This window comes from Austrofundulus limnaeus, unplaced genomic scaffold (assembly GCF_001266775.1).
Source record: "Austrofundulus limnaeus strain Quisiro unplaced genomic scaffold, Austrofundulus_limnaeus-1.0 Scaffold62, whole genome shotgun sequence".
Classification (NCBI taxonomy): Eukaryota; Metazoa; Chordata; class Actinopteri; order Cyprinodontiformes; family Rivulidae; genus Austrofundulus; species Austrofundulus limnaeus.
In genome coordinates, this window is record NW_013952464.1 from 1,785,350 (window position 1) to 1,798,404 (window position 13,055).

At 39.6% G+C, this 13,055-nt stretch overlaps 1 protein-coding gene across 1 annotated transcript in view; it reads left to right on the top strand.

Moving 5' to 3' along the window:
• Positions 1–8: 8 nt before the first annotated feature.
• The window catches only part of adamts9 (ADAM metallopeptidase with thrombospondin type 1 motif, 9), a gene marked incomplete in the record, with an annotated part of 62,562 nt that continues 49,515 nt past the window's right edge, over positions 9–13,055 (top strand). The window contains 11 exon segments of the mRNA XM_014009865.1: positions 9–175; positions 369–778; positions 4,316–4,478; positions 7,329–7,660; positions 9,346–9,429; positions 9,545–9,669; positions 9,850–9,890; positions 9,965–10,070; positions 11,836–11,982; positions 12,343–12,484; positions 12,865–12,969. Coding sequence (XP_013865319.1) covers positions 79–175; positions 369–778; positions 4,316–4,478; positions 7,329–7,660; positions 9,346–9,429; positions 9,545–9,669; positions 9,850–9,890; positions 9,965–10,070; positions 11,836–11,982; positions 12,343–12,484; positions 12,865–12,969 — 1,752 coding nt within the window.

The window sequence follows — 13,055 nt, forward strand, 5'->3', positions numbered from 1 at the left end:
CTCTCTCTCTCTCTCTCTCTCTCTCTCTCTCTCTCTCTCTCTCTCTCTCTCTCTCTCTCTGTCTGAACGTGGACAATCATGCATGTGCTCTTCTGGGGCTTGGGCTTCCTACTGTTCCCGGATTTCTTGAATGTAGTCGCATCCACGGGGAGATTGCTTTGGAGTTCACGCGCAGGTAAAGTATCAAGAATTCACTTCTGGGAGGGTTTTCTGCGCGCGGAGGCAGAGAATGAATGAAGCACATGACTCTGTGAAGTTCCCGGACTCGTTCCCCTCCTGCAGCGGCCGGAAAGTCACAGATTCCTGGACTGATGTCCGAACCTCTGACGCGTCTTTGTCTTGAACTAATCCGTTCATTCTCTCCACAGTGAAAGAGGAGTTTGGCGCTTATGAGATTGTGACGCCGCAGCGGGTGAATGAAGCCGGTGACAAGTTCCCAACCGGCGCGCACTTCAGGAGGAAGAGAAGAAGTTTGGACGAAGTTTGGACAGATCACTGGGACTCGGATAATATCCACTACAGGATATCTGCCTTCGGGAAACACTATCACCTCAACCTCACGCTGGAGTCGGGATTTATTGCGCCTCTGTACACTGTGACGGTACTTGGAGCGCCCCAAGGAGCGAACAGGACAGATGCTGAGGGAGAGGAGAAGGAGACTGGGGAGGAGGAGGAGGAAGAGGAGGAGGAGGACACTGAGYTACGGCATTGCTTTTACAGAGGACATGTAAACGCACAGGAACAACACGCCGCGGTCATCAGCTTGTGCTCCGGACTGGTGAGTTTTTACGCACGGTCAGAACTCAGAGCGCAAAAACCACGACACACCTAGCTGTTTCACTTTTTCCACTACAGGTGTTCATGAACCWTCCCTTCTATTAAAACCGAACAAAAAGCTGCTATGACATTCCTGGAAAGCTTTCCTTTAATCTTAGCGCTCTCTGGTTTTTTTCTTCCCCAGACCATATATTCGGACACAGCGTCCTTTATTTATATTTGTTTAATAGGCCTACGTCATAAAATTATTGCACAGCCCCATAAATATGTCAGAAATAAAGAGTTTCCTGCTTGGATCCAACATCCAGTGTCAAGTTCARTGGACACTCGTGTCTCCGCTAGTTGGTGACGTCTTTACGCACGCTCGTACAGCGAGAGTTACGGCTGGCGCTGACGTCATTACAAACTGATTCAACTCCAGCTGCACGAGTTCTCTGTTGGGATCAAAAGTGCACGCTGCCGTTTATTTATAGAAATCACAATAAAAGGGACACATTGGAGGAYGACGTGAAATCTTTTTTTCTGAATGTTTTGAATGAATTATTCAAACAAACAAAAAATCATTTAAGAAAATCACCTCAGGGYACTAAATATATACATATAAACAAGTCCATATCATTAATCCAATTCCAAACCCGATTTAATTTTAAATAGAGACAATACATATGCTTAAAATGTATAAAATGCCAATTTGTTAGAATTAGAATTGGAGTTTTCTGGAWACGTTTTAGTCTGGTTTCTGTAAGATGCATTAAACTGAGACTGCCTTATTAAAAGTTATGATGATGGCTGCAGACTCTGGTCATTACAGTGTATTGGTTTTATTGGATCTGTCCTCAGCTTTTTGACACAGTCAACCACAAATCTCTATTACATTGTTTGCAAAAGGAGATCTGTTTGCTCCTTTTCCATGTTTGTAAATAACATGTGCCCTCTCCACTGTTACATGGTGTTCCTCAGGGCTCAGTACTTGGTCCCCTTGGGAATATTATCGCTGCTTTAAAAATGTTAAAAATTTGCATGCTGATGATATCCAACTGTAGTCTTTCAGTGATTCAGAGCTTGTCTTGAATTGTATGTCTTGTATTCAGGATGGCTAGCTAAAACTCTCTTCAATTAAATTCCAGTAAGACTGAAACTCTGATCATTGCTGAGCAGGAAGCTCCTTTGATCAAACAACACCTCAGTTCTCTGGGCTCCTCTTCCCAGTCTAGCTGAAGAAACCTTCGTGTTTTTTATTTTTTTTTTGACCAGTCAGCCATTCATGACATTTGGTTAGAATTTTTTTTTCATCATTTGAGAAGTATCTCTAAATTGAGGGCTATGTTACCTAATTTACAAGAGTTACTGTATCTGTCTAAAGAAAGAAAGCTCTGCCTTTCACGTTTCCCCCCTGAACATTCTAGAATAATCTGATGAAATATACTGTAAATATTAGTTTATCGCACAGAGAAAAGGTTTTTTTTGCTGTTAGAAAATGGGAGCAGGATCATTTTATGCCCGTTGTTCCCTGTTCAGAAAACAATGTCCATGTGTAACAAAGTGCCATGTTTTCAGATGATGCAGCAAATTTCCCCCCTGAGCAGCTCTGATGGTTGACCACAGCAAAGGAGCAACAAGTCAAAWGTTGCTGGGTTGGCAAGAAGCTTATCTGAAACATCACAGAGCTCTGAGGCACGCTTAACCGTGCCTCCTGAACTACACGGGCTCTGAGGCCAAAACTGTTCTCAGGATTTTCCTGATAAGCCATCCCAGGTCTGCTTTGATTCCTTTCCTTGTGTTCTAGTAAATGCATGCAAATTCACAAGAACACGTTTATCTCCGGATTATACATTTCTTCTAACAACTTGTAAATAAGCCCGCTCCTGCAGAGGTTTGCAAAAACTACAAAGCATGTTTGGAGAAAGGTTGGCACACATTCCATAAATGGTTCAGTCTTCTACCATTTTGTGCTAAAAATCCACATGGGAATCTTGCTTCTCTACATAATAGATACAATTTAATCTGAGGRAATTGGGTAAAGCCCAAAGCTGAAAACCACTGCTGAATTTTACACATTTAGGCAGCACTGCATGCATACTAATCACATTATTGTTGTTAATACCATCACATGGGAGTGGGGTTCCTTTAAAAGAAATCCCTGTCATTCAACACAGTCTCCTGCTCCATCCATAAATGTAACTTGAAACTGTGTTATGCATGCAGGAAGCCATATATCAACTGTGCACAGAAACAYTCGGGAGCTCTCAGGGTTTGAGCTCCTCTCAGATGAACAGAGGGACTTTGGGGACTTTGCTTTGGGGGAAAACAGTGGGATCTGTGTGGAAAAGATGAAACATGTGATAATGATTGTAACTATGGCACAGTAATGGCAGGCATTTTTGTGAGGGTATTCAAATCCAAAATTAAATAAAAGTGATGCACTTTTATCATATCCTATGAGGRTTTAGAGGTGTAAATTTAAAGTTTGTAAGAGACCACAAGCAAGGTGTCGTCTTTACCCATAAAGTCCAGTTAGGTAATATGCTGCAAATTGTCGTGTACACAAATTCCTGCAGCAGATTTTCAGAGAGTTTGTCTTTTATTGACATGCCTGGCTGCTTCCCAGGTCTGTCTCTTATTAAAAATTTGACATCACCACAGAAGGCGACAACCACAGACTGCTGAGCAGCTCAAACATTGTATCCAGCAAGAATAAACACAGATTGCTCTTTGAAAACAGCAAAAGAAGATAGTTTAGAAATGAACAGATCAAAAAAACTTAGGCCTGATTAGCTGGTTTTGTATTGAATTAAATTAATTATAACCTCTTGAGTCCTGAACTTTTGTTTGGTGGGCATTTTTAATTATCTCTAATTTAGGATTAGTGGGACCTCATAGACATAAAAAACAAATATAATGTAACGTTTCTGGTTAAATAAATGTTAAATAAAGAATAAAAACAATGGTGGAAAATGTTTGTAGAAAGGTAAACCTTTTCTTTATGGCCAAAGAAGGAAAGTGTGTCAMATAAATTAACCTGAAGCTTTAATAATTGTGAGCACTCATCAAACAAACTCCGCCCCCTGCAGACCAGACAAGGCCCTGACGTGGGCTGGCAGAGGTCCACAGACCAGTAGTTGAAAACCACTGACGCAAATCAAAAGAAGGGTGAAGTCACACACTCTCATCTTTGTTTGAGTGTGTTGCTGGAGTTAAAGCCCGCATTTGTTTATGTCTTGTAAACATCATGGCGTTACTCAATAAAGACACTTTAAAGTTGCTTCCTTTGTTCCCATTTCTGTCAAATAAAGACGTAAATAAAGCAACAAACTGTAAATGTAAGTTTTGCTGCCATTTTGAAAACTGCCAGTCTTTTCTTAAAAGTGGTTTGCGTTTCCCTCAACAAATAAATGACGTTAGATCTGTAAAACTCCTGTCGCTCATATCAAAAACTATTTTGGGTTCCTGTCAAGCCTTCTTTTATCCCGCTGAAGTTGAGACATATTTACAGGAACAAGACTAACTGTTCTGCATTGTTTTTATCCCTGCTGTCCAGCTCGGCACTTTCAGGTCTCCAGATGGGGAGTATTTTGTGGAGCCCCTGCACAGCTACGAAGGGGAACGCTACGAGGAAGAACACACMAAACCTCATATCGTGTACAGGAAACGTGCACCCAAGAATCAGACGTCTGAAGAAACTCCARCTTGTGACACTTCAGGTGTGGCATGGTCCGAGATGAGTATACATGCGTGCAGTTTTCTTTTTTTTCATTTGTTCACAAGACGACACACAAACCCACGAAGCAACACACGTGTGCTGCTCTGTGACTACAGCTGGTTTCACTGTTCGCCAGCTGACCTAAATATCTGCTCCAGTCACCCTTCACCCTGTTAGTGATGCTGCCGCGGGGCAGGGACCTCCCAGTGGCTGGGCTTCAAAACAGTGTGTGCATGTGGTTGTTTTTTATGTGCATGGAAGGAAGTGCGTGGTTTTGTGAGTTGGAGAATCTTTCCATATGTATGTGTGTGTGTGTGTGTGTGTGTGTGTGTGTGTGTGTGTAAGTGCATACAACCATTACTCTGGTTCCCATGGACATGCTCAGGTGTAAACCAGACTCCACTCTCAGTTGTTGCAGGAGCTGATTATGCAATAGAAAAAAAACTTTGAAAAACTTCTTTAAAAAACTGTGCTTATTAATGATCACACTCGATAAAAAAAGAACCAAATTAAGTGGGCTCATGTTTGGGACCTGACTATAACCTGGAGCGCAATGAATGAATTAAAGTGAAAGTACGGCGTAAAAATATRTTTCTGCACGTCGCAGTTCCTGCTGCCTTCGTCACCGCAGCGAGGAAGCTTCTCCGCTCTCACACAGGAAAAAAAAAAATCATTTGGAAGTTCACCCTTGTATCTCCCATCTCAGTTTACTGGCTGAACTTCCTGTTGACTCTTGTACTTCCTCTGTTTCTTTGATAAGCAGCCCGAGCGGACCCACTGCGACGAGCGTGTTGAGTAAACTGTATATCGGAGAAGTAATGCCAACTTAAAACAGTCAAATAATCAAAACCAAGTCAAATAAATGCTGAATGTTTCCTTTTCTTTGTTCGACGGAGATTGTTGCGCAGATGTTTGGTGTCACTGTGTGTGGAAGTGTTTGTGTGTTCATTCTACAAAACATAACCTCGAGGAAAAAACAGCTGACAAAAAAAAGCTTTTGTAGTTATAAAGCATTCAAACCTTCCCTTTATTTAAAAAAACACTTATGCATTTTATGCAAGTTGAATGTTTTTTTTAGATATTTATTTATTTTTTTTATAAATGCAGTTGAGTTTTCTGGTAGTTTTTAGTGGAAATAAAGAAATGCAGCATATATGGGCACCAGTGACCCTGTGACCCTTTAAGGAAGACGCTGGTAAAAGAGAAACTTCCTCTTAGTTCTGCCAAATTGGCCAAATTTTCAGTCAGTGTGATTTAAAAAGTGCAGCACCAGCAAGCAACAGTGAACAAGTTAACAAGAACCTAGAGCAGAGGAGTCCAAAGTGGGGCCCGAGGGCCAGATTTGGCCCGCCAAGCYATTTGATTTGGCCCACCAACAGTTGCCAAAGTAACTAGGTTGTAACCTGTTATCCTATAGGTAGAAACACACTATTCCCATTGGTCAAATGACTATATAAAAGGGCTGTAGTGAAGGTAGTTTTCAGTCATGGTGCTGACATCTTTGATTTATTGGGATTAAACATGAAACATGAAACGACAACAAGAAATATTTAGATCARATTTAACCCCGCATGTAGATTTGCACACTTTATAAGGCCACAAAAACTCATATTTTATCAATTTATGAAATGTCCCATGAGCCTTTGCTACTTGAGCGTATGGCAGACTTTCTCCAAGTGCACAGACTAAAACAAAAGASGGCCATTGCATAGCTTAATTGTTAAAAATAAAKKACTTTACTTWAARWAWKTRTWTKTATTTCATGTATTATATTACTGCATTTGGCCCACAGCCATGGATAGATTTTCATTTTGGTCCCCTCGGGGAAAATGTTTGGGCACCCCTGACCTAGAGTAATGCATTGTTTAGTGATGATCAGAATCAGAGTACTTCATTGATCCCTGAGGGAAATTGCAGTTATTACAGCTGCAACTGATAGAGAATAAAAGATAAGATTATGATTCTTCGTGATGATGATTATACAATATATGTCTTTTCAAACGCATCAGAAGCTTTCGAAACTTGCTTGAGATAAATTTTTATTTTATTTTTTGTTGCCCGTCTCCTGTCTTGGTGGGCAATAAAGGAAATGCCCGTGTCTGTGTGTTGATTTGTGTGTGTGTTAATTTGTCCATCTGTAGGCAGAATATCTCATGAACCACAAGATGATTTTTTCTGTTATTTTTAAAAGATTGTTTTTAGTGTTGTTACAAACCAGAGAACGTCGCTGGTGGTTTTTCAGTCAGCGTCCACTGCAACAAATAAATGAAAATACTGGAAATMATTTTATATTAAAAGGATCAATGCAGCAGCCTGTTTTATCCATAAAACTTGATYATATACAGTATCTGTAAATCAGTTGTGTTAGTGAAGAGAATGGAGGATAAGTGGTATCTGTTGTGAGGTTTTATGCTTTATGAATAGTTTTATTTCCTCAGTAGGTCACAGTTAAAACATTTAACAGAGCAGTCTAATCAGTGTACATMCACAGCAGTTTACTTCTTTTTGTTGTTGTTTTTATGGCTGTGCTGCAGGCTCACATAGCCTGAACTCGTTGCCCTTTTCTTCCTCTTCTGGTTTCAAAGTGAAGGGAGAAGGGGAAAAAATGGTACTTCAGTCAGTATTCATCTGTCAACACAATCTCTGAGCAGCGATAAACATAACAAAAAGAGGCAGCAATATAAAGCCAACTCACAGCTAGGATCTGCAGTGTTAAAGCCATAAATGTTGCTTCATTGAAACCACATCCTTTTGGCAAACAATAATTTAGACCTTTGTCTTTTCTTTTTCTTTTTTCTGAGTGTGTATTTATTTGTGCGTGCCCTTATTCCCCTCTGGTTTCTCACTTTAGGGCACAAACACAGACAGAAGAGCAACAAGCCGAAGAGAGCAGCAGCCGCCGGAGCCACCGCTGTCTCCAAACCCGAAGTGGGCACCGGTTTCCTCAACGACCTGGAGTCTCTGAGCCTCAGCCTGGCTGCTGACRCTCTGCTCGAATCAGAGCGGGGCATTGCCAGCACTAGACCGTCAAATGATAGCAGTGGGGACTCAGGACCTCACAGGAGATCAAAGCGCTTCCTCTCCTACCCGCGCTTTGTTGAAGTCATGCTGGTCGCCGACAGCAAAATGGTGGAGCATCACGGCAGCAACCTGCAGCACTACATCCTCACGTTAATGTCCATAGTGAGTTTGGCTGTGGTGAAAGGAGTTGTGTGAGGTTTGGTGCGTACTGTGTGGACCTGTTTGTGCTGCAGGTCAGTCAGTGAGCCTTTGAAGGGGGCTTGGGTTAGGGAAAAGGCCAGCTAAGGGCAGGGGTAAACAGCTCTTTAAAAAAAAAGGAGGGTGCAAAAGAGGAAAACTGGAGGGAGAATATGTCTGAGGGCTTTGATCAATTTGGAAAAAAATTAGCTCAGGTATGTCGCAAAGACCACTTCCTCCCAGCCACTTCAAACAGCAGCTTCCGCTGGCTTCTTGGCCTAGAGGTCTTCAGGGGGAGGTTAGAATGACCTGTATTTTTGTTCTTGGCAAAGCCTTTTTTCTCAGTGACTCTGGCTGTTTTTTWAATGTCTTTTGAATCTGCAGGCAGAGAGCTAACCCTAAGTACAACCCCATTTCTGAAAAGTTTGGAAAATTGTGTCAAATTTAAATATAAACAAATCTCATAAACAGATTTTATTCACATTTAAACTTAATAAACATATTAAATTTTTAAACTAAGAGATTTCATATTGGTGGTATAGACTAATTCACATTTACCTTTTTTTCTACAAAATGATGCAATTACTTAGTTTCAACATTTGCTATATTTACTCTGTTAATCCTAAATAAAATATGGGTTTATGAGATTTACAAAACAGTGTATTCTGAAACATGGGGCACCCAGTGTAATATAAACTGTAATGCAATGTAAGTCATTATTTAGCTCACTTTGAGTGTAAAATCATAGTTCCAAAAATTTCCACTAATATTCTACTGTTATTTTGCTCACCGTTCTTACAATTTACAATTTTTTACTAAATGTTTGAATTAAATGTTATGTCTCAATGTTAAATTCTAAATCTAAATGTGTAAATCTAAGTGTAAAAGTTGAAACTCAAATGTTATGGCTAAATGTTAAAGAACACAGCCTTTGCGTTTTGTGCATCGTGGTGCGTGCCATTTGTCATGATGTCATCATCCTGCAACATTATCAACCGCTAACGCTGCTAACGCTGCTAACGCTACTAACGCTGTTGACTCTTGCAAATGGTGTTGACGCTGGTTACGCTGTGAACAATATTGATGCTTCTAATGCTGTTGATGCTGCTAACGCTGCTAACACTGTTTTGAAACTGCTAACACTGTTGACGCTGCTAATGCTGTTTAAAAACTGGCAATGTTGTTGATGCTGCGCTTCCCTACAAGACATCAAACTCGCAGTTACAGCCAGTGTCTGAGCTGCACTTCAGACTATGTAAGCTTTGTTATTTAACCTCAAAATTTAAAATTTAATATTCACATTTAGATTTACACATTTATATTTAGGATGCAATATTTACGTATATTATTTAACATTAAAATGCAACATTTACTAAACATTAGCGAAATGTAAGAACAGTGAGCTAAGTAACAATAAAATGTTTGAGGATTTTTTAAACGAGGATTTTCCACTCAGAAAGTGAAGACAATGAAAATGTGTTAATGACATTTTTAACACTATTTTACACATGGCAAAACATACTGAAATGCATTTTTCACAATGACCCAACTGTTTTGCAGTTGTTGTATGGTTGCTTATTAAATACAGATTTATTAATGTGTCATTAAAATCAGCCTCGTGTTCAAATGAAATGCAGAGATTTTAAGTTGTTTTTTTTTTTATTCTACAGGTTTCTTCCATCTACAAGGATCCCAGCATAGGCAACCTGATTAACATCGTGATCGTTAAGCTAGTGATAATAAACAATGAGCTGGTAAGTTTTGTTGCATTTATCATTAGTTTGAGCATTTCCCTCTCCAACACATTTCAGAGTGATAGTTTTCTACATTGGGGACCCTWACTTTTGTCTGTTTTGACCCGTTTCTCAGGATGGTCCGGTCATCTCCTTTAATGCACAGACCACTTTAAAGAACTTCTGCATCTGGCAGCAAAGTCAGAACRTCTTGGATGATAACCACCACTCCCATCACGACACGGCCATCCTTATCACCAGGTGCATGGGAACGATCCAGATTCCTTCTCACTTTGAACACACTTTTAAGTCTCTGAAAGATCAGAACTGTCCAATAAACAAGAGGATAAGTGCATTAAAAAAAGAGTCGGATCAAAGAGATGGGTTTAAAGTTTACGTGTTTGCCTCTGACCTGATGTGTTTTCTTCATCTTCCCTGCAGGCAAGACATCTGCAGAGCGAGGGATAAGTGCGACACCTTAGGTGAGCAGTTTTTCTAATAATGGGTTGAGCAGTGCTTGCTGTGATGTTAGGATCATGAGTTTTGTGTTGCGCAGGACTTGCAGAGTTGGGTACGGTGTGCGACCCGTACAGAAGCTGCAGCATCAGTGAGGACAACGGGCTCAGCACGGCSTTTACTATTGCCCACGAACTCGGCCACGTGTGAGTGCATCGATCGTGTTTCGGCTCAGAGTTTACATCAGGTTGCTCCAAACATGAAAAGRTTTTGGCCTCTGTTAGACGATCGTAGATTTTTCCTTTGAATTCACACATGGAAACTAAAACGAAATAAAGAGAGAGAGAGAGAATTGGGTAACACGTGGATTTATTTTTGCTTTCTCAGTTTTTTTTAATGCTTTTGTGTACCTTCTGACTCCCCAAACAAGTCGGTGTTTCATTTTGAGACAGAGACTGTAAATTGGATTGTTACTCAKAGTTTAAATAAAACCACCACTTGCTTTTCTCTTGGTTTATTTCAAACTCTGGAATGTCTGAAGCCCTGAGTCACCCTGAACTGGAGCTGTTAGTTTTCTACAGCGGAGACAGTTACAGGCTGTGACTTGGTCCCTGAAAAGGTGAACAGCTTAGCAGCAGGCGGCGTGTTGCTGCAGCCGTGCACCAGCAGCAGGGAGTACATTTWGCCTTTTATGCACAAACTTTAATCTGTCCCTTATTAAAGGTGCTAATGCTTCAGCAGAGAAGCACGCTTATTATTACTCCTCTGTTAATCTCCTATTYCCATCAAAAGTATTGATTTGCTACCCCTCTCTAAGTCTTGTAAAGATTCATACAAAATACACAGCAATATGTGCAGCTCGGTCAAGAACAAMGTGATGTGATATTTGGTAGCAGTGCAGCGTTTGACATAAGAAAAAAAGCAATTGAAATTTGGCAAACTGAGTTTGACAACAAGAAAACATCATTCAAAGTTTAAATAAGTTACAGAAATATATGTTTACCAGGTTTTACTTGATGCAGTTTTGTGACTTTTTCAAAGAATTTATCACAAGCTAGTGTAATGTTGTCAGAATAGCTTTTAAGTTGTTTAATCGTTTGTAAAATCGCTTCCTATTTCCACAAATTTGACACTTTTTACCTGTTAAAAGGATCAGTTTAAACATTAAAATGTTAGCATTTTTGTCTTCTTTTACGCAGCGTCTCTCACAGCTGCAAATCTCAACAGATTTCAGAGTGCACACATCAAAAATTGTATTGACTTATTTTGTATCTGAGCTCAAAATACGAAGTTTTAGTTTTAGTTTACTTGTCATATTTTCTAAATAAAATATTGTAGACAWGCAAAAAAATGTAATTTTCTCTAAAATACAGTTTAAGATTTCCTATTTCTCAAAACAACTTAAATATTTTAGTTTGAGGCTTCATTTCTCTGTTTTCCTGTTCGTCAGTCTTGTTAGGAGTGCTATCATTGAGTGAAAGACAGGTGTTTTGTTACCTAATGAGCCACCAGCAGCAGCTCAAACATTTCTTTTGATCCTGTATTTCCTAACACTTTTTATAATGTTGCTACATCAGCTTAGGTTATTATAAAAGTAAAGTTATTGAAATGTTTTAGGAGAAAGTTGATGAGTGTTTGAGTTTCAGCCAAAAACAAAATTGGCACTCCTTTTTGATTTAATTATCTAATTATTTTTTTTCCTTATCCTCTTACACACCTTAATTATGTTGGTTTCTTTCCCAACATTCAAGAGACACAAAAACAAAAAATAAATACTTGAAATAAATCATGTTCAATAAATGCGAAAAGGTTATTTGCATATGTTGGCGTGAAAAACACATATAATAAAATTTTAAATCCACCCAGAAGCAGGAAAACTCTATAAAGTTTAGTTTTTTGTAGTTTAAAACTACAATAAATTTTGTAAWACAGTTTTTCCATACACTTAAATCTTTTTTTTTATTTTCTCAGGTTCAACATGCCTCATGATGACAGTAACAAGTGTAAGGACGATGGCGTTAAGATCCAGCAACACGTGATGGCTCCCACGCTTAATTACAACACAAACCCCTGGATGTGGTCCAAATGTAGCAGGAAGTACATCACAGAGTTTCTGGAGTAGGTCGTACTGTTAACTTCATTAACGTTACAGATGCAGAATATAAAGRAAAAGAAACGGACAAATCAATGCCGCATATGTGGTGTAATGATATTTCAAATACATTTATTTAAATACTATAAAATAAACTTACAAGCTATCTGTCTATGTAGTGGTAGTGTTTTATTTTTATTTTTTGAAACAGCAAAAATCCAAATTTAGAGAAAACTATTATAAAATCCTCCTAAGTCGTTTGTTCTGTATACTTACAGAAAATGACTCCAGCTGTACTGAGTGTGTTTTCTGTCTGTTTGTGTCTCTTGTTTTTTTTCTCCCCCTTTTTTCCCCCTTTAAGTCATTTCATTTTTATTTCTTAATAGCACAGGATACGGCGAGTGCTTGCTGGACGAGCCCGTTTCTAGGCCGTACAGTCTGTCGCAGCAGCTGCCCGGCCGGATATACAGTGTCAATAAACAGTGCGAGTTGATATTTGGGCCTGGAACACAGGTGTGCCCTTATATGGTGAGTGGAGGCAGCGGGAAGGATTCATGCTGTTGGGGTCAGGAGGTTGGACCGAGTGCTGCTGAGGTCGTCAGCTAATTGAAGTCATTTTCTTTATGTGAAAGCACCATGATGCTCTCTTGAATAAAATATTCAGTATTAGTCTGTGAAACKTCAAATGAGAACTTTGTAAACAAGAAATCTCACAAAATCAGTCCAACACGACTTCTTTTTAGTTTAAAGTGAAAAGCTTTGCAGGCCAGAAACATCTGACTGGTGCAGTTTACTCACTCATCTTTAGAGTTAACATTTCATAATGTGAAATAAATAAAACTGCTCAACTATGCAGATTATGAATGTGGAATCCCAGCTTTAACACCGATTATRTTTGTGATTCTTAGACTCAGTGTCGGAGGCTGTGGTGCACCAGTCCAGAGGGAGCCCAGAGGGGTTGCAGGACGCAGCACATGCCGTGGGCRGATGGCACTGACTGCTTACCTGGGAAGGTAAATGTCATGTAGACACAATGACACTCCTGAAGAAATGCTTGTCATCGGCCCTTGTCAAGTTAAAATAATAATAATAATAATAA